The 24,126-nt window shown below is 40.7% G+C and overlaps 1 protein-coding gene across 5 annotated transcripts in view; it reads left to right on the top strand.

Annotated features, from left to right (window-relative positions):
* The window catches only part of LOC109258923 (collagen alpha-4(VI) chain-like), a 121,580-nt gene that overhangs the window by 28,106 nt on the left and 69,348 nt on the right, over positions 1–24,126 (top strand). For all 5 annotated transcript variants that reach the window (XR_002076515.2, XR_002076514.2, XM_019436155.2 and 2 more), the window contains exons 6-14: positions 4,073–4,618; positions 4,965–5,519; positions 9,102–9,436; positions 10,424–10,502; positions 12,266–12,411; positions 12,793–12,885; positions 14,756–14,809; positions 21,653–21,724; positions 22,790–22,816. Coding sequence is in view for 3 of the 5 variants with exons in the window: in XM_019436155.2 (XP_019291700.2) it covers positions 4,073–4,618; positions 4,965–5,519; positions 9,102–9,436; positions 10,424–10,502; positions 12,266–12,411; positions 12,793–12,885; positions 14,756–14,809; positions 21,653–21,724; positions 22,790–22,816 (1,907 nt within the window). In the remaining 2 variants the exon portion in view is untranslated. The remainder of the gene's footprint in view (positions 1–4,072; positions 4,619–4,964; positions 5,520–9,101; positions 9,437–10,423; positions 10,503–12,265; positions 12,412–12,792; positions 12,886–14,755; positions 14,810–21,652; positions 21,725–22,789; positions 22,817–24,126) is intronic.

The raw sequence follows: 24,126 nt of genomic DNA, 5'->3' as shown, positions 1-24,126 counted from the left end.
GAATATAAAGAGTGAACATGCCTCACTCTACCTTTCTTGGCTCTCATCCCTTTTATTAGTTTGATGAAGATCTACGTATATTTACAGTAGAGGCCTTAGGGATCTAGGTATGGATTTACTAAATCTTAAGCTACTTGAAGTGGAAAATTATTTCTAAAAAGATACCAACATTCCTGAAATTGAAAGATTTTAACTTTAAAATATAAATGAAAGTTAATTTGCCAATCTTTTGTGGAGGACCGAGGCTTCTTTGCATCTGAGCCCAGCTAATTGGAGTTCTGTATATTTTCTTCATCAATCATCCAATGGTATCTATAATTTCCAGTTTCAGTTTCTTTAAAGTGGGATGAAAACTTAGTTGCTTTTGAAACAGTCTGAGTATAGAAATCCTTATTTTTACGATCTCAAAAATTCAATTTTTGTAGTGCTATCTGGTACATCAACAATTTCCTTTAAAACAATTTACTTTCATTGGGTCTTTTCTAAGCAGTTAACCTGGTTTTCATAGACGTAATAAACCTCTTTTATTCACGCTCCTGTCCTATTGATCTGCACAGTATTTGATTTGTTGTGTAATTGTAGTAACAAAACTGCCACAAATAGGCTGAGAACAAACTCACGTTGTTCTTGGTAGGCTTATTCTTTGTTGGCCTTACAAATAAAAGAGTCAGTTATTTTACCAGGAAAAATGGGTTTATTTGGGAATAGCAGAGAACTGCAACAAGGGACAGCAAACCACAGTAACAGTGGGTGAGTCCAACAAACAAAGGAGAAGAATGTTATTTTATTGAGAAGAAGGAAGAAATCAGGAGGGATTGTTCTGAACAAAAGCCCATTGGAAAAATGCAAGAGTTCAAAATGATGGCAGTTTCTCATTGGCTGAGTTGCTGGGGTAGTTGGTTTTTTGTAGGAGATGCATTATTCATATTTTTCCTGTTGGGGCTGTAATTGATTCTTTCCTACTGAGGATTCTTCTGTTGAGGTCTGTAATGGACAAGTGCTAGGGTGTGAGAGCTCCCCTTTCTACTTTCCTGTGTCCATTTTAGAGAGGTTTCCCTTTATTAATGTTCACATCTTCCACTGAGTGAAGCAGAACTGTGTAATGTTGCCCTTGGGGGCTTCTAAGGGGAGGGAACTCAGTGTATTGTGTGGGCATCACTCATGTGTTATAGAGGGAAGGGAGAAAGTCAATTATCTGGTGAGCTGCTTCAGAGGAAGTTGGTTAGGAGAGCTCCTACTGCATATGCAGTTTGAAAAGCACACCCGAGAAAACATAGCAGTTAAGTATATGCACCATGGAGTCAAACTGCCTGAGCTTTTTGTTAAATATATTTTTTTTTAGAGAGTGAGAGAGCAAGTGGGGGTGGACAGAGAGAGAAAATCTTAAATAGGCCCCACACTCGACCTGGGGCTTGACCTGGGACTCAGCGCAGGGCTCAATCCCATGACCCTGGGATCATGACCTGAGCCAAACTCAAGGGTCTGATGCTTAACCGACTGAGCCATCCAGGCACCCCACAAACTGCCTGAATTTTAAATCCCTAATGTTCCACTTACTGGTTATTACAAGTATCTTTGTGTCTGTCTATTTGTCTATTTTTGTCCACCCATGCTAATATTTCTAAGATTCAGATCAGAATAATAGAAGTTGACTACTAAAAATGTAAATAATTAAGTTAAAAATTCAAGGCTGTGATTATATCATCAGAGGAAAAGCACTGAGTCTTTTTTGAAAAATAATCATTAAATAATTTTGTAGTTTCTTGATTACTTGTGCTGAAGTCTAGAGATTTAAAATATCTAAATAAATTCCCATCTTTCGCTTTGGCCTGTATCTTTAGTCCCTTTCTCTGTTCTGGGAATGAGAAACAAAATCATTAAATATGAATTTCATTTCCTTGTGCACCCTTCCCTACAATCTGTAGGGGACAGGGAGAGAAGCTCCTTTTCTCTTCTAATTCATAGACAGTATAAGGGCTGAGAGTTGATTTCATTCCCAGACTGCACAGCAGCTAACATGAAACCCGGAATCAGGAAAATCAGCCCAAAGTCTACAGTGGTTAGAGGCAAATGGAAGTTTGGGAAGTTTTACCAGAAATCTGTCCTGGGTGATCACAAGATCATATTATCTATCATTTATTGGTCATCAGCTATGTGTCAGATACTCTGCTAAGGACTTTATGTATGTAATAGATATGGATGCATAGCAGCATCCAGACTGTAAAAATTATTCTACCTGCCTTCCTGCCTCAAATTTCCATCTGCCAAGACTGGCATGAATGTGTAGTGCCAGACAGTCTTCAGGGCTCTGGGATACCTTTGGACACTGCAAAGGCCCTGGGCTACAGTGGAGTGTCTTTGGAGCATTGCTGCATGGGACTGGCTCCAGAGATGCCCCTTCCTGCCCCATGGTCTTTTTCTCAGACTCAGGCCAGCCACATACCTATTACCAGTGGTTGCTGACTTCCAGCAAGATCTGAATTTCTGCCTTCTTTTTCTATAACTTCCCCTCGATTCGCCAAGCATTCAAAAAACACTTTACCAGAGAGGTGGATAACTATCTCCACACCTTTCCAGTGCTTTCCCTGCTGGGGTAGGATTTCCAGGTACAATATGGGATGCCCAGTTACATTTGAATCTAATTCAGATAAATAATAATACTTATTTTTAAAAGTATAAGTATATACTACATATTGTGTCAACCAAGATCCTCTCAAATGAAGGCCTGAGCAAGGAAGCCCATCTCCAGCCTCAGACCGCTTCCCTTTCAGCCAAGAAACATGAAAAGGCTCTTGATTCTTCCCTGAAACAAAGGGTTCTAGAGATGAATGACACACGGCTGGCCCACCTTTTATGAGAGGTGCAAGGAGAAAATTATGTTTCATTCTTTTTTTAAAAGTCTATGAATTTATTTTGAGAGGTGGGGGAGAGAGGAGTGGGAGAGAGGGAGAGAGAGAATCCCAAGCAGGCTCTGCACCATCATCATGGAGCCCGATATGGGGCTTGATTCCAGAAACCGTGAGATCATGACCTGAGCAAAAATCAAGAGTCAGACCCTCAACTGACTGAGCCACCCAGGCACCCCTTTTTGATTCTTTCTGAGGAATCTGCTATGTGATAATGAGTGATCTTAACCATTACTTTAAAAAATCAGTTCTGCTGTTTTTCTATGATCTTATTTAATCCTTACTATAATCTTACTGAGGAAGTGTTAAGATCGTCATTTGACGATAAGGAAATTGAGGTGCAAAGGGGCAAGTCTGATACTAAGTGGTTGAGAAAGTATCTAATTGTAGAGCCATTTTGCCCTTTGGAGTCTAAGCCTTAATACAAAGTGATTCATTTAAGTAAAGCTCATTTAAAACAAAGTTTTATATTAGCTTAAATTAATAAAGTTTCAGCAAGTGTACTCTTTTGCCCTTATTTTAAAAGTCTGACTTGCATGGGAAACAGAGATATTGGATACTGAGACAATTCCTAGCTTCAAATATGTCCTGATATTTTACTTTAACTTGTCTTCAACTTCCCCATTTGAGAAAGGTCAAGTACTGTTACTTCAGGTCTTAAGTGGGGTTCACCAGAAATAGACTCTGAGACAAGGATATGTATGCAAGTGATTTATCGGGGAAGTGCCCCCAGGGGATACTGGTAGGGGAGTGGAGATTTGAGAAAAGAAGGGAAGGCAGCCAACAGAAGCTGAATTGGTGAGCACGTAATTGCTGTTGGTAGCTGGGGCTCAGTTCTGTTGGGGACTCAGGGAAACTGTGTAGAGCTCACCTCAGAGTTGTCCCACCCAAGGGGATGGGAGCTGGGTGTTTATCCACTAGCTCCTGTCGGTTGTTGGTTCGTGGCTTCTTTGAAACTCATTCCCAGGCACTGTGGCCTGCCTGGTGTGCTCTTGGTCAAACAGTACCTCTAGGCAGAGTCACAGGTGTTTTCAGTAAAAAGCTGTTGGCTCTCAAGGGAACAATGAAAGCTGAGGAGGTATGGCTGGGGATCAGGATGAATAGCTTTGGCTACTTGCTATCTCACCCTGTGTTCTAATGGGTTCCTCCTTCTTCTTATTGCCTAGACTGTGTGCACATCAAGAAGGCTGACATCTACTTCCTTGTCGATGGGTCTAGCAACATCAAGCACAATGATTTTCTTGAAATGAAGGTGTTCATGAATGAGGTGATAAAGATGTTCCATATTGGGCCTGACAGAGTACGGTTTGGAGTCATTCAATACTCAGATAGAATTAATAGTCAATTTATCCTCAGCCAGTATTCCAGTGTGGCAGCGCTGAAGGTAGCCATTGATGGCATCCAACAGAGGGGAGGTGGCACCATGACTGGTCTGGCCTTGGGCAGCCTGGCTCAGGTCTTTGTGAACACTGCTCGCAGCAATGTGCCTTGGTATCTCATAGTCATCACTGGTGGTAAATCTGAGGACCCGGTGGCTGAGCCTGCAGACGCGTTGAGGGCAGAGGGAGTCATCATTTATGCTATTGGAATCAAAAACGCTAATGATAATGAACTCAAGGAGATAGCTGAAGACAAGATGTTTTTTGCAGCTGAGTTTGATTCCTTGAAGGCCATTCAACAAGACGTGGTACAGGACATCTGCTCCTCAGAGTGTAAGAATTTTTTTCCTTAGTCTCTCTTTCCTGCCAAGTATATGCATGCAATCTATTTGAATAGGCTTCATTCTCAAGGTGTGGACTCACTCGTCCAAAAGTGAATATTGGACACAGAGTGACCGTGGGTTCTGGAATGAAACAAGTTGGTTAAATTTTATCTTTATCATACAGCTGTATCTCATTTGTACTGGGTCACAGAAAATTTATTTCATTGACTTCCTCTCCCACCCCCTTTAAAAATGTTTTCATGCTGTGTCTATGCCACCCCAGACTGTCCTGGGGATTTATAATTCATTGGTTTCAGGCTCTGAGTGAATGTTCTGTTCTCCTTTTTTTCCCCCAGCATGTAAGAATAGGCAAGCTGATATTATCTTCCTGATAGATGGTTCAGAATCCATCTCTGCAATAAACTTTGAAAAGATGAAAGGATTCATGAAGAGGATGGTGAACCATGCTAATATTGGTGCTGATGAAATTCAGATTGGCCTTTTGCAGTTCAGCTCAACCCCCCAGGAAGAATTCAGGCTCAACCAATACTCCTCAAAGGCGGACATCCACAGAGCCATCTCAAATGTTCAGCAAATGAATCATGGCACCTACACTGGGAAAGCCCTGACTTTCACTCTGCCTTTTTTTGACAGTCCAAGAGGAGGGAGACCCAGTGTTCATCAGTATTTGATTGTGATCACCGATGGGGTTGCCCAGGATAATGTAGCCATACCAGCCAAGGCTCTCAGGGACAGGAACATCATTATTTTTGCCATTGGGGTGGGAGCAGCCGAAAGTGCTCAGCTTTTGGAGATTACTAATGACCCACAAAAAGTGTACTATGAGGAGAATTTTGAGTCCCTGCAGAACCTGGAGAAGAAAATTCTTCTTAAGGTCTGCATTCCACAAGGTAAGTGACAGAGGGTTTGTTATTTGATCCAAGAGCCCATTGTAAGTGTCAGGGACACTGTTGTCTCTCTTAATAAAATGAAACAAGTCCTTCTAACTGGAGGAGGGAGGGAGAGTCACCCTGAGGAGAGGACAGCTGGCCTGAACTCTGAATGCTGTGGTTCATTTTCACCAGGGTTTTTTTTTTTTTTTTTAGTCATTCTCAAGGCTGTCACCATTCTGGACTCCAGTGGCCCGAACCTTCCCAGGACTCTGTAGAAAGTCCTGACAATTCTTCAGTGTATTCCTTGTAGATAGAAGAACTAGAATGGAATATGTAAACACAACTTAATGAAGATTTGGGCATACCAAAAGGGAAATCGAAGCAGAGAGTAGTATCAGTTACATGGGTGCTCTTATGAAATAAAACACATTGTTTTTTTTCTATGTGGCTTTGAAGAGAGGTCTCTCTGCTTTGTTGACAAAATTCCTCCTCCCAACAGTTTGGGTCTATGCTGGTCCCCAAACTTGCCTTTCAGTGGGCGATTGACCCAGAGAATATCTTCACGGACAGTGCTCCCTCCTACCCACAGGGAGTGAGATTCTCCGACACAGTCACAATGTAGTCAGAATGGCCAAGCTTTAGATGGTCCTTTTTTTTTTTTTTTTTTTTTTTTTTTTGTGCTAGGGGCTATTCTGAGGGCTTCCATGTATAAAAACATTTAATCTTCACATAACCCTATTAAGTAAATACCATTTTACAGTTGAGGAAACGAAAACACAGCAAAATCAGGTTATTTGGCCTGAGTAAATGGCACAGCTGAGATTTAAACTTGAGGCAGTCTGGTTCTAGAGTCTGTGTACTGGATATTGTTCTAGAGTGTCTTTTGGTATAGTGTGGTAGAGCAAAAGAGGGCCTCTCAACCTTGAATATGCATTCAAATCACCTGGAGATCTTGTTGAAATGTAGATTCTGATTCAGTAGGTGAGGGCGGGATTCTGCGTTTCTTTTTTTTTTTTTTAATTTTTTTTTTAACGTTTATTTATTTTTGAGACAGAGAGAGACAGAGCATGAACGGGGGAGGGTCAGAGAGAGGGAGACACAGAATCTGAAACAGGCTCCAGGCTCTGAGCTGTCAGCACAGAGCCCGACGCAGGGCTCGAACTCACGGACTGCGAGATCATGACCTGAGCCGAAGTCGGCCGCCCAACCGACTGAGCCACCCAGGCGCCCCTGGGATTCTGCGTTTCTAACAAGCTCCCAGGTGATGTTGATCCAGTTGGTCCTCAAATTACACTTTGAATAGGAGAGTGGTCTAGTACAGTCTAGTGTAGTAGAGTGTGTAGTATAGTACAGTACAGCATAGTATGGTATTGTAGGGCATAATGAGGGATAATATAGTATAGAAGAGTATAATATAGTATGATGCAGAATACCATAGAATGGCATACAATGGTATTATATGGCATAGTAATGCATAGCATAGTATAATAAAGCAAAGTATAATATTAAATCATATAAAGGAGTATATGATGAAACCCATAAAGCCCAACATTCCTACATCAACTCCATGGGAAGCAGATACTTTTATCATACATAATTCCCAGGTGAGAAATGCAGATGGGAAATAATGGAGGCAGGGTTTGAACTTCCCAGAAATTTGGTGTTGAAAGCTGGAGCCAACTTTCTAGAGCATTCAATTAATATTTTTGTTCATACCGTGTAAAGGATATCACTTTGTTGTGTCCTTGTGAATTCAGAAATCAATTGAAAAGAGTGGATGTGTAAAATTATTTTCTATAAAGCATGGATTGTGGGATGTCTTGTATTAAGCAGTTTGGATTTTTCAGGAGTCAAAGTCCTATTTTTGTTTGTTGTTTGGGTGGTTATACACACACACACACACACACACACCCCTGGGTATTATCCTGGGCAGGAGAAGAAATACAGGATCCCTGCTTCTCTTTTTAGACTATTTTATAGCATGTAGTAAATTAGCACTTACATTCATCTTCAGCTTTGTCTTCTGACTTTTTTGATAGAAGTAGCTGGATACCTCCATAATGACTGGAATCTAATTAATTCCAGAATTCCAGAATCATAAAGCTGAATCATAAAGACGTTAGAGATTACCTGGCAAGGTTCAACCCTCTACATTAATAGGGAAAGAAAATGCTTGCATATTCTTGCATTACAGAATAAAGCCAGCTGGAAATGTTCCTGGGAAAAAATGTAAATTAGAAATGTTAGAATAATACACCATACTGCAAAAAGGAAATTTCTGTTTTTCTGAAATTAGATCCAATGTAGAAATGGGATTTACATCTGTGGAAATCCCTTTTGGTGAATTTCAATTGGAGATTTAAAAGTCAAAACAAAACCAAGATATTTTATATGAAAGGAGGGAAGAAAGGCATTTTGTGTCTTGGCACTTCTGGAAACATCTGGCCGGCTAGCATGGATGTATATTATTTAGGGGATGGAGAACTCATGGCTCAGGCCTGGATCTCAGATCCCTGAGATATTGTTTATGACCATTTTCACTGGTAAAGGGTTCAGTATTTATTTGTTTTCCTCAAATTTCCTCCTAAAATCTGCAGTTTTGTTTTTACAACTTCTGAGCCAAATATTCTAATGTGCACTGGACTAAGGAGAAAATATCCACGTGTCTTGGCTTGTCCTGGACAAATTGCAAGTTATGCTTTTTGTCTAAAAGTAGTTAATGGTAGTGGCCCTTTTATTATTGATAAGTTACATTTTAAGTTATTTGTCCGCATTCTAACCCAGGTGCGTCTATGACCAACTTTTGCCTCATTAGAATTCTGTACATGGTTTTATTATTCACCTGTGAGTGAGTGGGTATAGCCTGAAGGATCACTGGGTTTTCAAATTTTAGCTCTCTTCCAGGAGAGCTTAACAATATTTAGGTACAAGAAACAGAAGATTGGGAGTGACTGTCAGTTTTGATCTCTTCTAATATGCTTCCCTGAAATAAAGGATACATGTGAGTGGTGAATGAGGGAAAAAACTTAGAGGGGAGAAGGAAATAGTACAGCTTTGTGCTGGAAGAAGACTCAAGGCTCATTCATATTCCCTTCTTCATTCATTTGTCAAACATTTAATAAACATCTGTCTGTATCAGGCATTTGGGAAGTTAGATGTCATAGTTCTTACTATGAAGAAAACTTTGTTTAGTGGGAGAGAAGTTCAAGTAAAATAACAGTGGACATGCAGGGGTATTTAATAAGTCAACTTGAGTACCTGGAGACATGAGTCACAGCTTTAGGGAAGGGGATCACTTGAACTACAACTTGAAGGACATGTATGGGTTAACCAGATTGGGGTTGAGGAGATGAGAAAGGACACTTCAGGTAGAGGGAATAGAATCTGCAGAGGAACAGAGCTATGAAACACTATATATTGTATCAGTTAGCTTTGCTGTGTAACAAACCACTCCCCAAATCAAACAATCCCTGCCATTATTTAGCTTATATTTCTGTGGGTTGGCTGCAGGTTCTTCTTTCAGGGTTGGCTGATATATTCTGGGCCCGGTCATGCATCTAGAGATGACTAATTTGATTTTTTTCTCCTCCACTTTCAAAGGATGCAACATAGATTTGTCCGTAGGAATTGATATTTCCAGTCCCATTAAGCAAGATCAGCAGAAGCTTCAATGGTTACTGCCAGAGCTGATGCAGCAGATGGCCCAGCTTTCCAACATCAGCTGTAGGGCTCCTGGTCGCCCCAATGTGATGTTCCGCTACTTGGTCCCTGCCTCAAATGGCCAACTTATTTTTGACTCCGGCTTTGAAAATTATAGTGATAAGATTATTCAGGCATTCTTAATTCATCAGGCTGCCAAGAGGAACTATATGGATGTGGATTTTTTGCAGTCCTTGGGAGATAATGCTATCCAGCTCTCTTCTGCTACAGTGAAGGTAATAAAGGCTGAGAATCCATAATATGGAGCCAATTGCCAGGGTGGGAGGGATTGGGCTTTTGTGACTGAGGCCAATAAGTTGTCCTTCACCGGAGATTCTACGTAGAGAAAAACCATAGTCTTATTCAGTAAAGACCAATGAGGGATATGTTTTCATTCAATCAACAAATACTCACTAAGCCCAAGAAGCTCTGTGCTAAATAATGCCAGTAGGGATAAAAGGATAAATCCCTGCCCTCAAGTTGCTCACCGTTTAGTGATCCAGATTCTTCCATGATGCAAATTCACTCCAAAGACAACTTGGAAGATATTAGCTCATTATGGTCACTCATTGTCATGTAGAGTAGAGCCCATTATTTTCCAGTCAACACTTTGAACTGTCTTTAGTAACTCACTAAGGGCTTGTTGGTTGTTTTCCCTTCCTGGTGCCCAAGAACTATACACCTGCTAAAGTCTGTAGAGATGAAAAGACCTTATGTGATGTTTATTTGGAAATGACGGCTCCAAACTTTGAAAGTTACATTTAGTTTTTCCTTCAATCATGCAGCCAGTGGATTTATTTCTTAAATATGTAATTCACTTTTAAATTAAAATTTTCTGTGAGTAAAGGTAACACATTTTAATTATTAAAAACGCATTAAAATTTTGGTATTTTTTTGTGTCAGTAAAGATGGATATTGTAAGACGGTTTTTGGAGGTATTTTAAGTGAACAAGTTAAGCTGGTTCCAGTTCTCTTTTTGGTGGGGGGTCTTGAGATTGAAGTAAAAACGAATGTGTAATAAAGTAACGAATAAACGAAGGGGTGAAACAAAACAGGGTGAAAGGCTGGATACAACCAGAAAAGCTAAGCTTATCTTTGCATTTTTGTAAAATGTGCAACACTCAGCATCCATTTTCTCCCTCTTCTTTCTTCCCTTTCCCCTCTCCCCTTCCTTTCACTCCATCCCTGCTACCCACTACCCTCCTTTCTCTCATAAACAACAGGTCCTTTTAGTGTTTACAGATGGACTGGATGATGATCTCCAGAGACTGAAGGAAACCTCTGGGCTCCTCCGCAGCAAAGGTGGGTGCGTGTGGTTACCCTGGGTGGGTGGTTCCTCCCACAGGAACTGAGATACTCGTTGAGATTTCCAGATGGCACTGGATTCCGTTAAGCCATCCATAGACTAACCATAGAGTGGTTGGCGCTCAGTGCCCACAAGGGTGATGCTTTGTATGAATTAGGGGCTGTTCAGGGCTGAGAGAACCCAGGATCCCATAACCCTGACAACGATCAAGGGTCTCTCTGACTGAGACAGGATTGGCCAATTATCAGCCTGGCATCTGCTTTTGAAGGTTGAATGTGCAACTTCATGATAATTGAGTGCTGTTTGCGTTTTCTTAACAAGGGTCTCTTTTTCCTAAACTCTGGAATCACCCTAGAGCTGGGCTTCATTTTTTCCACTGCCCACCCTTCCTCCTCTGCTCACCAATTCTTCCTCTTTGACCATCCCCAAGGGCTGCTACTAGTCTGTACGGCATCTTTGTGAAATTAAAAAAAGATCCAATGCTCCTGGTGTATGCGACCCTGTGCCTGGGCACCTGGCTTAATGAATGGTGTGCTGGCTGGATTTCGGTGCCCACCAGCTCCCTCAGCTGGGTGTGCTTGGGCAGTAACACCTGTGCGGCTGTGCACGATTGCCGTTCTGTCCCCATTTGGTGCCACTCAAAAGCTCTAAAGCAAACTCAAGATGAACCACCAGCAACTCATGCTCCGTATACCTTTCTCCCTCCTCGGTAGAGTATGTTTAGTGTATTTCTCTTGAGATGATGCTTTCCATTGGTCGACACTATGCTGGAATATTTTCTGTGATGATAACTTGCTTCCAACTAAATTTACCACATAAGAAGTTTTAAAAGTAAATTTTCTGGAAGAGAATTTGAAATCTTGGATGAAAGACAGCTTTGCCCACATGCTAGATCAGCATTCCATTTCTAGAAATTTTAAGGAATGATTAAGACTGTGCATACAACTTAAAAAAAATTTTTTTTTAACGTTTGCTTATTATTGAGAGACAAAGAGAGACAGAGCATGAGCATGGGAGAGGCAGAGAGAGGAGGAGACACAGAATCCAAAGCAGGCTCCAGGCTCTGAGCTGTCAGCACAGAGCCCGACTCGGGGCTCGAGCTCACAAACCGCAAGATCATGACCTGAGCCGAAGTCGGACGCTTAACCGACTGAGCCACCCAGGCGCCCCTATGTATACAACTTTTAACCGCAGGATTGTTAAGTGGTTTGTTTACGATAGCAAAAAGCTGATGTGTGTGTGTGAATGTACTGCTCAAAATATTAACAGAAATATTTGTTCATAAATACTACAAACAGTGACTTCTAGCTGTTTGAAAAACATCCTTGTCTGTTGGTTCTCTGTCATGTGGACAAAGCCGGATGATTTTGTAATGCCTTCATCAGTAGGATAGGTTCGTGCTGCAATAATAAACAGCCTTCAAATCCCAGTGGCTTAAAGGAGCAAGAGTGTATTTATCTTATGCTTCATGACCGCTAATTTGTGTCTCATTCTCATCACTCGAGGACTCGGGCTGAGAGAGGGTCTGTTCCTGTGGCAGGGGACAGGAAATGGGGCAATGTATGCACTGCTCTGAAAATTTCTCCCAGGGAGTGACACACGTCACTTCTGCTCATGTTTCATTGGTCAGAAATGCAGTTTGACAGAAGACAGGTGAAGGCTGGAGAAAGGGTGGGATGATGCATGCATATTTAGGGCCAGGACAAAGACCAGTCAAAAGACCTGCAAGTAAAATGTCCCACCTGCTGGCATTTTGAAGGATTCTCTGGGCTCCTCATTATTGGCCTGGAAGGTGTGCATAAATTAGAAGAACTCCAGGAGCTAGAATTTGGCAGAGGATTCTCATATAATCAACCTCTGAGCATCACGCAGCAATCCCTCCCAAGCATCTTACTGAAGCAACTTGTAAGTATTTTTTTTCTAACCCCATCCTTCACTAGGTCTGTTTATTCTAATAATTTAAAAATGCAGAGGGAATTTAAAAAATTAATGTTTATTTATTTTTGAGAGAGAGACACGCACAGCATGCAAGCGGGGGAGGGGCAGAGAGCGAGGCAGACACAGACTCTGAAGCAGGCTCCAGGCTCGGAGCTGTCAGCACAGAGCCTGACGCGGGGCTTGAACCCACGAACTATGGGATCATGACCTGAGCTGAAGTCAGACAGTTAACCGACTGAGCCACCCAGGCGCCCCAAAACCCAGAGGGAATTTTGTCACTTTGGTGTATCATGTGACATAGGTTAACACAGTTGGAAAAAATCACATTATGTGAATTCTGTTTCTCAGGACACAATTGCAGAAAGAAGATGCTGCAATACATATACAAAGTGTTTTGGAGAAGATGGGCACCGGGGTGTTGGTGGGAACCCTGGGAACAAGGTGAGAGTTTTGTTGGACGTGGACGGTGGGGGGGGGAGAGAGATGACATTTCAGCACCACTAGGTACCAGGCCCCATGTTCTGTCTTTAACATACCTTTGCTAATTCTACCCTCTTAATAAACCTTCGAGGTGAATATTATTTTTACGGGTGTGCAATAGAGGCTTAGAGAGGGAACATTACTTTCCCAAAGTCACACTCTTACGAAGAAGCATTTGGGGATTTAAGCCCCTTTGTCCACCTGACTCCAAGTCTCACGTTCTTTGCACTCTCTTATGCTGTCTCCTTACATTTATTTGACAAATAATTTCACAAACAAATTTCACAACCTCTACTGCTGCACAGAAGTTTTCGCTTGTCTGCAGAATTTTCACTTGTGCCTCATCTGCCTTCTTTACAGTGGTTAGTACTTCTTCCCCTCTGAGCTAACTAACCTTCTGTTCTAGAAGATTAAACTGAGGAAAGATACAATTGCTTTCTTTGTTCAGTAGTGGTCACTTTGCATCTGCCTGTTAACTCCATGGTGAAGTGATAGAAAATTACCATGTCCCACTTTAATTTTTTTTTTATTAAAAAAATTACCTTAATGTTTATTTTTTTAAGAGAGAGAGAGTGCACATGAGCGGGGGAGGGGCAGAGAAAGTGGGGGACAGAGGACCTGAAGTGGGCTCTGTGCTGCAAGCAGAGAGCCCAATGTGGGGCTCAGACTCATGAACTGAGATCACAACCTGGGCCAAAGTTGGACGCTTAATTGACTGAGGCACCTAGGCTCCCCTAACGTGTCCCACTTTTAAAGGAGAATAAATCTCATTAAAAATGGTCCTCATTTATCTACGAGGTTCCCTCGCCCACAAATGACAGCTTTATGATGGGATAATCACAAATCCTCCTGTAAGATTGAGTTAAACCCATTGACTTCGCCCATCTTTTTACATTCCCTCTTTGTAAGATATTCTGTGAGGTTGTTGGAATGAGCTCTTACTGACTTTGCAGGTCAATCGTGATTTAGAACAGTATAAAGTATATGATTACTTTTTGATAAAAATTGTAGTTATTCCCTACTACTAGATTTTTCCCCCTTGTGTTGTTCTTAGGTATCAGACTGGAGAATTAGGAAATCAAGCTTGGGAACCTCTTGACATATGTTTTTTTGTTTTCTTTTGTTTTGTCTTGCATCTCAAGGACTCTGCCTCACAGGCCAAAGATGGGAATGCTTTGAATAGTTGACTTCTCTGCTCTTTCTATCTTAAGAAGTCAGTGATTGGTTGGTTGCATCAACATTCATGTCTTTGTTGAGCCCAAAGAGAATACGGCTCCTATATCTTATTGCCCAGTTTTTCAGTCAAATAAGCACATCTGGCTATAAATGGCAAGCCAAACTTCCTTGAGAGGAAATAGTTTATGTGTTTAGTTATCTCAGAAGAAGTAAAAAAGAGAGCGAGGAAGAGACTAAACATCTGAGTCATACAGAAATAACCATTTCTCACAAGCAATAGGGCAGTAACACCTTTGCTTACTGACTTTTTGTAGAACAAGGTCAAAGGCCTCTTTAAGAGTAACAGTGTTCCTCAAACATTTAGCTAGAAGTTAGCTTTGGCTTGGATTTTCATGATAAAATGGCTTACAAAGTATTTTAGAAAAATAAAAGTAGGTTGATGTGCCAACAATTAAGAAAAACAGATATTCAAGACAGGCCAGAAATAATTGTTTCTGTAGGTCTTTACACACTGTGCTCAATGTTGAGTAGATTCCCGATAACACGTCAACTCCATGAGACAAGGGTATCTGTTAGTAACAATTCTTATGTCATTTGGCTTTGAGGGAAGAATTTAGAATCCAAGTTACTTCTTTTGATTTCTTTTTTTTCTCAGGGAAAGAAGGGTGCTGATGGGTTACCCGGTCATCCTGGTGAGGAAGGGGGACATGTAAGTACTGAATCGGATTTTTTTTCTTGGAAGGCATATGGTAAAATGGGTCAAATATTAGAAACACTTAACTGCACTTGAGTCATGAGTTTTTTTCTCATCTATACCATTTAAAATGGGTTTAAGATATCTTCATGAAAATAACCGTTTGTTATAACAAATGTTAGGGGGACAGGCTCCAGCAGGTGTTTAGTGATGAAGTGTGGTCATTTTAATCTGAATTTGAGGTAACTTAAAATGTGGTCTGTGCCTGATGAGTATGCATATAATAGTAGTTGTTAACTGTGAGCTAAATTGCAGGCAATTTGTTATTATCAATGAGATCGCAATGTTGGTAAGTAGTTTGACGAAATATAATGAAGAGAATCAAGGCCATTCTTGTAACAAGATCACTCGGATGCCTCCTGGGTGGCCAAAAAGGCCGAAAAGAGTTGTAGTTACCCACAAATAGTTTGCACATAACCCTGCCTGTATCCCTGGGCACGGGAAAGTTAGCTGTCACGTGATTAGATGTGGCGAAAAATGCATACTATAGAGAGAATTGTTGGCTAAGGGACTGGAATGTGGTAGGGACCATCTTTATTACACCGTGTAAACATCAAAAGGATGTTGGGATGCCATAGGTTTCAGTTAATTTCAAATTGTGGAAAATCCCTTTACCACAGGTATCTATTTTAAGATTGATTTGTATACACCACTGGTTCTCAAACTTTCGGTCCCAGGAGACTCTCGAAGGACCTCAAAGAACTTTTGTTGATGTAGTTTCTATCTATTGATCATTACCATGTTAGAAATCAAAACTGCCAGAATTTTAAATTATTTATTTATTTTATTCCCCCCAAAGAAAAACAAGCCGTCAGTATAAGTGACCTCTTCCTTTGTGAAGAATAACTACATTTTCCAAAACGAAATAAGTGCGCGAGAGGTGTGGCATTGTTTTTACATGGTTTCAACGTCTGGCTTCTTAGAAGACAGCTGGATTCATATGTCTGCGTCTGTGTTCAGTCTGTTGTGATATCACTTGATTTGCGGTTTCTTAAAAACTCTGCTGTACACTTCGGAGAGAATAAGAGTAAGAAAATAAAATAGCATCTTCGTGTATTTAGGAAAGTAGTTTTAACTTTCTGAGCACCCCCTCCCAAAGGGTGTTGGGGGCCTGAAGTGTCCTTGGACCATACATTTCAACTTGCTGGGATAGTCAAGCATTAGTGTTCTTATTGCCCAGTTAGAGTTTCACATTGTTTTATTGTTCTAAACATTTAGGCTGCTGGAACTTGGAAAATCAACAGAAATTAAGAAAGGAAATGCAGCTGCTGAGACCTATATAAGCTGATTCATTTCTTTGATTATATTTGTTGGGGAACTGTTCAACTTTTCTCTCTTTAATTTGCCTCAGTAATTAGTCTTAGATGTTAGAAATACATTCAGAAATGTGGGCTGTGGTTTTTTGCAATTTTGTTCAGGTATGGTGAAAATATTTTTTTTCCCATTTTTATGATGTTTTAAACGTTCTTTAAGTGTTAGTTTTGAAAAATATATATGTATGTATGTATCTGAGAGAGAGAGAAAGAGAGAAAGAGTGTGAGCAAGGGAGAAGGGAAGAGCGAGAGAATCTTAAGCAGGCTCAGCATGGAGCTCAATGTAGGGCTCGATCCCACTACCTTGGGATCATAACCTGACTCGAAATCAGGAGTCCAGTGCTCAATCGACTGAGCCATCCAGGCACCCCAAATGTTACTTTATTTTTTCTGCTTGGCCTGTGGTTCAATGAGTCTGGCTAAATTTAAGACAATAATTTAGGGCCTGACCAACTGATTAGTGTCATTGACACCAATTTCAGACAAATAAGATATAAACAAGCCCTTGTCTGTGTAGAGTAAGAGGCAATTTTGTCCCCCTTCTCTGCTCTGTTAACATCCTAAAACAAAGATGGTTTATAAAGACTCTAGTACAGAGCTAAGAATATAGTGTGAGTGATATATATAATTTTATACATTTAAAATTTCATAGTAGTTATTTTAAAGACAATAAAAATAAATAACTGAAGTTAATTTTAATAATATATTTTATTTAATCCAGTCTATCCAAAATATAATTATTTCAACAGGTAATTAATATAAAAATTGATGAGATTTACTTTTTAATGTTTATTTATTTTTGAGAGACAGAGGGACCGAGCATGAATGGGGGAGAGCCAGAGAGAGAGGGAGACACAGAATCTGAAGCGGGCTCCCGGATCTGAGCTGTCAGCACAGAGCTTGAGGTGGGGCTTGAACCCACGAACCGTGAGATCATGACCTGAGCCGAAGTCGGATGTCTAACCGACTGAGCCACCCAGGCGCCCCAAGGAGATCTTACTTCTTAAAATATACTGTCTTTGAAATCCTGTGTGTGTCTTATACCTACAGCCCATCTCAGTTTGGACTAGACACATTGCAAGTGCTCAGTGGCCATGTGTGGTATATATGGCTCTAGTAGGTGCCATTTTCTTTTTACTGCATTTCTCACGAGAGAAGGTGACAGAATATGTTGTCCTCTGAATGGCTTTTAATATTGTTTCCCCCCAAAGCAGGTCACACTGGTCTGCTCAATGGCCAAGACGGCTCTTTGCAGATGGCAGGTTCCAAAATGGGGCTATAATTTGTAGATTCAAATTGAAAGTATATAATGACAAATAGTTAATTCGTTGTTCCACTTATCTATTACTCCTCTTTCCCCAACACCCCCCCTCAAAAAAAAAAAAACCCAGTGGTGTAAAACAACAATCATTTTATTACATCCATGGATTCTGTGGGTGGGGAAGCTGAAAAGGAAAGAGCGGATGGCTCTCTGCTAGGTGCCTGAGGTCTCAGCTGGGCTGACTGGGCAGCTGGATGACCCCTGCAGAGATGACTTCCCCTCCAATGCTCTGGAGCTTGGCTGGGATGGCAGAAGGATGGATGGTGGTGGTCCAAGGACAGGTATGGTGGCTGGTTCTAAGAGGGAGCACCCACCAAGGAGGTTTCATCCTGAGAGGGAGCATTCCAGGAGATCAAGGCTGAAGCTCAAGCCTTCTGAGGGAGCCTCAGAAGTCAAGTGGTAACTTTTCTGCCTCATTCTATTAGGTACAAGCAAGTCCCTTACCCCAGACCAGATTCAAGAGGGATGGGGGTGGGGGTGGGGATTAGATCCTTTCTCTTGATGGGTGAGTGGCAAGGTCATATCCAGAAGAGCCCTGAGATTTTGTTGTGGTCATCTTTGGAAAATACCATCTGCCAGACTCATACGTAAATTCTATATATTTTCAAAATGTACCTAGTGTGAGGTGGTGGTTTAAATATGCATTGGTTACATGCCAAAGCCTTACATATCGAATTAGTCAGATTATCTAGGGTCCCCAAGAACAGCTATGTAACTTCAGCAGCAACAAAACCAGCTAACATTCGTTGAGAACTTCATATGTGCCAGATGCGTGGCTAAACATTTTATATACATTTCCTCATTTCATCTATAAGATATTACTGTTATTTTCATTTCTCATAAAATAACTTGAGCCAGCCTAGCATTTGAACAGCTTTCAGCACAGCTTTTGATGATGTTATTCTTTCCACGAAATCATGGCTATAGTTGATAGCTTTAAACAACTACTGTGAACAAATGAGGGATCGATTTTTAAGCAGGATAGAGCTTAGTATCTGAATGAAAAACACAGTAAGCCCAAATTTTAGCTTTGAAACCATTAGACATATGTGCTCATTACAAGGCAATTCCTGTTTTCTCATGAGAACATCCGAAAAAATGCTTTTGCTCAATTAGAATAGATGAACTTTGAGGAACATAGGTGGCAAGTGTCTACTTAAAACATTTAACTTATTTAGCTATACAAATACTTTAAAGTCTTTCGTTATGTAAAATGATGTAAGAAATTCTGCTTTTTCTCTCTTTCTCATATTTTCTCAGATCATTAAAAATTCTTCCCACGGAGTTTCTATATCAGTTTTTGCAGCACTCCTAGAGTCTCTTTTATGACCGTCTTATCTGGTTTTCTAGAGTCTGTTGTGTTCACTTCTATCTAAGTTATTTAAGATAAACCACTTTTTAAGCCTGTTTATAAAGGCTGTCATTGCAAATTTCAGTTTTAGCTTCAAAAGCCCAGTGCCTCATTTTTCTTGTGGGAATATCTTTATGGTCTCCACAGTGTAATCCTGAATTCTATTGCTTAGAAAAGTGATTTTTAAAAATCTCGTTTGCATGGCATCTAACGTTCGAAATTGTGAGGTCTCACTTTCAAATATGATAAATAAGTAATCTCTGTTAGATTTCTTTACTTCCTTTGTTTTTCTTTTTTAACTGATCTGGTAGGTGACATCCATAGGGATCCTAGAAATATCTTAACACTGACTGGGTGTCACTACTATGCTGTTCAGAGTGAAGCAATGGAGAAAGTACTTTGAAATATGAGAATCTTTGTGAAGACTTTGTGAAAATTCAAGTTTAAGAATACTCTTTCTCTGAGGAATAATTTTGGGCAAACACATACCTGATCATGTATGCACGGCAACTGAAACTTTAGGAACTGTGAGTAGAAGTCATAAGAGTCAGCTTTTTGCTTTTCCTTCACAATTTCCTTATAAGTGTTTAGTTGTGGCAAAATATACATAACACTTGTCATCTTAACCATTTGTAAGTGTACAGGTCGGTGGTATTAATTCCATTCATGCTGTTGTGCAAGCCATCACCACCGTGCATCTCCAGAACTCTTTTCATCTTGCAAAACTGAAACTCTGTCCCCATGAGCCCCTCCCCGCTAGCCTCTGAAGAACACCATTCTACTTTCTGTCTGTATGAATTTGGCCCCTCTAGGTCCTTATAAAGTATTTGTATTTTTAGCTCATTTCGTTTGGCATGATATCCTTAAGATTCATTCGTGTTGCAGCCTGTCAGAATCTCCTTCCTTTCTAAGGCTGAGTACTATCCCATTCATGGATATGCTACTTTTTGTTTTTCTGTTTATCTGTTAATGGACACTTGGGTTGCTTTCGCCTTATGGCTGTCGTGAATAATGCTGCTATGAATGTGGGTGTGCAAATATCTCTTCGAGACACAGTTTCCAATTCTTTGGGGTATATACCCAGGAGTGGAATTGGGAGATCATACGGTAATTCTGTTTTTCGCTTTTTTGAGAGACTACCGTATGTTTTCCATGGCAGCTGCACTCTTTATAGCCCCACTAACGGTGCATAAGGGTTCCAGTTTCTTCACATCCTCTCCAACACTTGTGTTTTTGTTTTGTTTTGTTTTTGTTTTTGATGATAGCTATCCTTAGCGTGTTTTGCTTTATTTTGTTTTGTTAAGAATAAATTTTAAGAATTTTCCCTTTGTGTCCCTGCTTTGTTAGGGACATTTGTTTTGTAGGTAACTATTTTCTGATAAAGGCAACAACCGATTATTCATGACTGATAACACTGTATAGTGCAATATTGTAAGTGGATATGTTAAAATTAGATTGTCCAGATGAAACGTAAACACCATACATTGAACCTAAAAATGTGGATAGCTAGGAAGAAGGGGGAGAATAGACATTGACTTGGCGTCTACTGTGCGTTAGGTTTTGCATTCGGCATTTTATACACATTATGACATTTAGTCTTTCTCACAACCCCCTCCAGATACGTGCTAATACCTTTATTTTATGGATGTAGAGTTCAAAACTCAGCGTGACTTTTAAGGTCAGACAGAGATGGTTGCCGATGTGCCCAAATCCACGTCTGTCTGATGCCAAGACCTCTGCTTTTCTCATCATTTCTTGCTATCTAATTATAAGACACCTCATGTGTCTAATCTATATGACTTGTGAAGTACTTTCAATACAGTATCTCATGCATGCAATACAACAATCCTGTGAATGGGCAGAATCAGTATTACCCAGATCCATAGTTTGTAAATGGAGAAAATTGTAATTCATAGAGTCATGTGCTCATCCAAGCTCACAAAGCAAATTAGAAGCAGAACTAGGACTTGAACCTGGGACCTTTTCATTTTTGATCCAAAGCGTTTCTCACTTTACCATGTTCTCTTTTACTGTCCTGGGCAGCTTATGTGGTGAAGTTATCTAACATTTTTTAAATCAAAGTGAGATTATATTTGTAGACTCTTTTGATGAAAGCTCACAGGCCATACAGTACTTTCTAATTTATAATTAATTAATTTGGCAAAAAGGCATGCTATTTATCATTCCCTTCCCTATCCAATACCTAGATCAAAAGATTATGTTCACTAATATAATTTAGGCAGTCATTCTTCAAATTCGGAATGGACGTCCTGAGGGCTGGAAACCCAGAGATAAATAAGTGAGTCCTTGTCTCCTTAGAAGCTCTCCATATAGCAGGAGACACAGAAACAGGTAATAACACACAGTGTAACAGAAAAATCATCTCAGAAGAGGAGGTGATGTATGGTCTATACCTTAGGAATGGGCAGGATTTCACCTAGAAGAGAAAGAGTTAAATAGTGGTTTATTCTTTGTGGGATCACAAGGAAACCTTTTTCCAATTTTAGCTGCCTGAAGGCAGTGTTCAGACACATCTTCTGTTTTGTTTGAATTCCGAAGTGGCTTGAATGAATTGGTCAAAAATATAGATAAGGCGGATTTGTATGATTTGGGGTTGTCAATATGGGCAGTTGACAGATAAACATTCCGATTACCTTGCAGGCAATCTGATCAGGTCTTTGAGGATGTAGAAGTAATTGGAAGGACAGCATCATATGTTAGTCATTCTGACGGTCACTATTGCTGGTTCGAATCGGTTGGGTGATGATAGAGATAGTTGCTTGACTCTTTCCGTGTGTATTTTTATTCCACAGGGAGAAAGAGGCCCCCAAGGTCTTCCTGGACCCCAAGGTGAGGAAGGATGCCCGGGTATGAGAGGACCTAAGGTGAGTGTGGACCTAAAGCTGTGGAATTCTTTCCCTATCCCGGTTTTATCCCTTGAGTTTGAGGAAAATCTTAATTCTTCAACATAGCATTTTAGCTCCTTCCCAGTGTAGGGTTTCCCAGAAGTAGAGCCTGAGAAAAGGAGTCAAGTGCAAATAGTTCATAGGAAGGGGATCTCAGTAAATACTATCAAGACAGGAGAGAATTTAGGGAAGGGAGGTGGCCTAAGAAGGGTATGGTTTCAATTAGATTACCACTGTGGGTAGATAGAGCCTCATCCTGCTAAGGAACTGTGTGAGCCAGTGTTGAACTTGCACCTCAATGTTACCCCATCCAAGCGGTGAGAGAGCTGGGATATATATGCACTAAATCCTATCAGGCATTAGTTGCAAACTGGTCCCAGTGGATATTAATTCCCCAGTACTTCTGGCCTGTCTTTCATGTGGACAGGCTCCAGTGCCAGAAAAAAGCCCTCAGGAAAAGACATAGTGCTGGTAGTTGGAAGGGGGTTTGAGAATACTGAAATTTTAAAGCCTAAAGCAATAATGGGTGGGGCTCCCTTTTCATTGGTGTCGTCAGTGTCTCTTCACCTTCCAGGATTAGAGAATCTCCTTGAAGAAGACCAGAAAATTTTCTCTACAACTCAGAGTCCTATGGAGAATTTTTCTGACCGAAGTTACCATATTCTGTACACTCTTAACAAGTTACTCTTTCAGTTCATTTGTGCGGTTGTTCCTGGAAGCCTTCTCACGCTTGTTAGCCGGTGTACTCTCACTTTTGTTTGAAAAATATACGATTCTTCTATTAATAAGTGGCAGGTCGCTGTCATTTCCTGCTCACCCCTGCTATGTGAGGAGTTACCAATGTGATTTTTATCTAAGTCACACTCAAAGGGGAGCAGTAGTAATCAAGGTGCTATGATGTGCATTGTAGTTGCTGGAGATGAAATCTCCATTTTGATCTACTAATTAATTGCCTTTTCTTGGATTTGGGGAATATATGGTGTCCTAAGAGAGAAAAATCTTATTCAAACTCAATTCTTTTCATTTTTTTCCCCCTAATTTTAGGGAGCAAGAGGGTTTTCAGGAGAGAAGGTAGGTGACCTTCCTTACCCTTCTTAAACGGGAGAGCAATTTCTGTGGGAAACAGTAACAGGTCACTTGCTTTTCCTTTGCTTGAGTGAGGTGAGCCTCCAAACTTTCTGACAAGGGGATATGTCAGATGATATGAACAGCCAAACTGCTATGCCAATCAATGGCTATTTGTCGGGTATGTATTTCATATTTAAGGCAGGGACATATATAATTTTCATGCCCTGCTAACTCTATAACAATTGAGCTGCCATATTCATCATATGATGCTCTGGGAGAGTTGGTCCTGAACTCAAGGTGTGGCAGGGAGGAGTCTGGTCAAGCTGAGTATCAAATGGGAGATGGACGCCAGGACAGGGTTGGTAGGAAAGGAGCTGCACAATAAGGGAATGACTTTACATTCAGATTCAGAAGCAAAGTATCCATTTGCTCATTCGTGCGCTCAAGAAATGTTTTTGTAGGTACCCATTCTGTTCCCCACATTATCCTTGAGAGTGGTTACAGAGTGATGGACAAGACAGACAAGGGCTGACAGAACTTTACTCCTATCTCCTGGTACCACAGATTCACCCATGTGGCTTGTGGCAAATACATTGCATAATTTTAGTATGAGAGTTTGGTGTGCTTATTTTCACGCACTAACTCAGCTGTCTTTTGGTTTAAAAAAAGTGCCTGACATGAAAAGATGCTCAACGTTGCTCCTCATCAGGGAAATACAAATCAAAACCACACTCAGATATCACCTCACGCCAGTCAGAGTGGCCAAAATGAACAAATCAGGAGACTGTAGATGCTGGAGAGGATGTGGAGAAACGGGAACCCTCTTGCACTGTTGGTGGGAATGCAAACTGGTGCAGCCACTCTGGAAAACAGTGTGGAGGTTCCTCAGAAAATTAAAAATAGACCTACCCTATGACCCAGCAATAGCACTGCTAGGAATTTACCCAAGGGATACAGGAGTGCTGATGCATAGGGCCACTTGTACCCCAATGTTTATAGCAGCACTTTTAACAATAGCCAAATGATGGAAAGAGCCTAAATGTCCATCAACTGATGAATGGATAAAGAAATTGTGGTTTATATACACAATGGAATACTATGTGGCAATGAGAAAGAATGAAATACGGCCCTTTGTAGCAACGTGGATGGAACTGGAGTGTGTGATGCTAAGTGAAGTAAGTCATACAGAGAAAGACAGATACCATATGTTTTCACTCTTATGTGGATCCTGAGAAACTTAACAGAAGACCATGGGAGAGGGGAAGGAAAAAAAAAGAGAGAAAGGGAGCCAAAACATAAAAGACTCTTAAAAA

Source organism: Panthera pardus, unplaced genomic scaffold (genome assembly GCF_024362965.1).
Source record: "Panthera pardus isolate Hobbes unplaced genomic scaffold, ASM2436296v1 HiC_scaffold_16, whole genome shotgun sequence".
Classification (NCBI taxonomy): Eukaryota; Metazoa; Chordata; class Mammalia; order Carnivora; family Felidae; genus Panthera; species Panthera pardus.
This window is presented reverse-complemented; position numbering and strand designations above follow the sequence as displayed.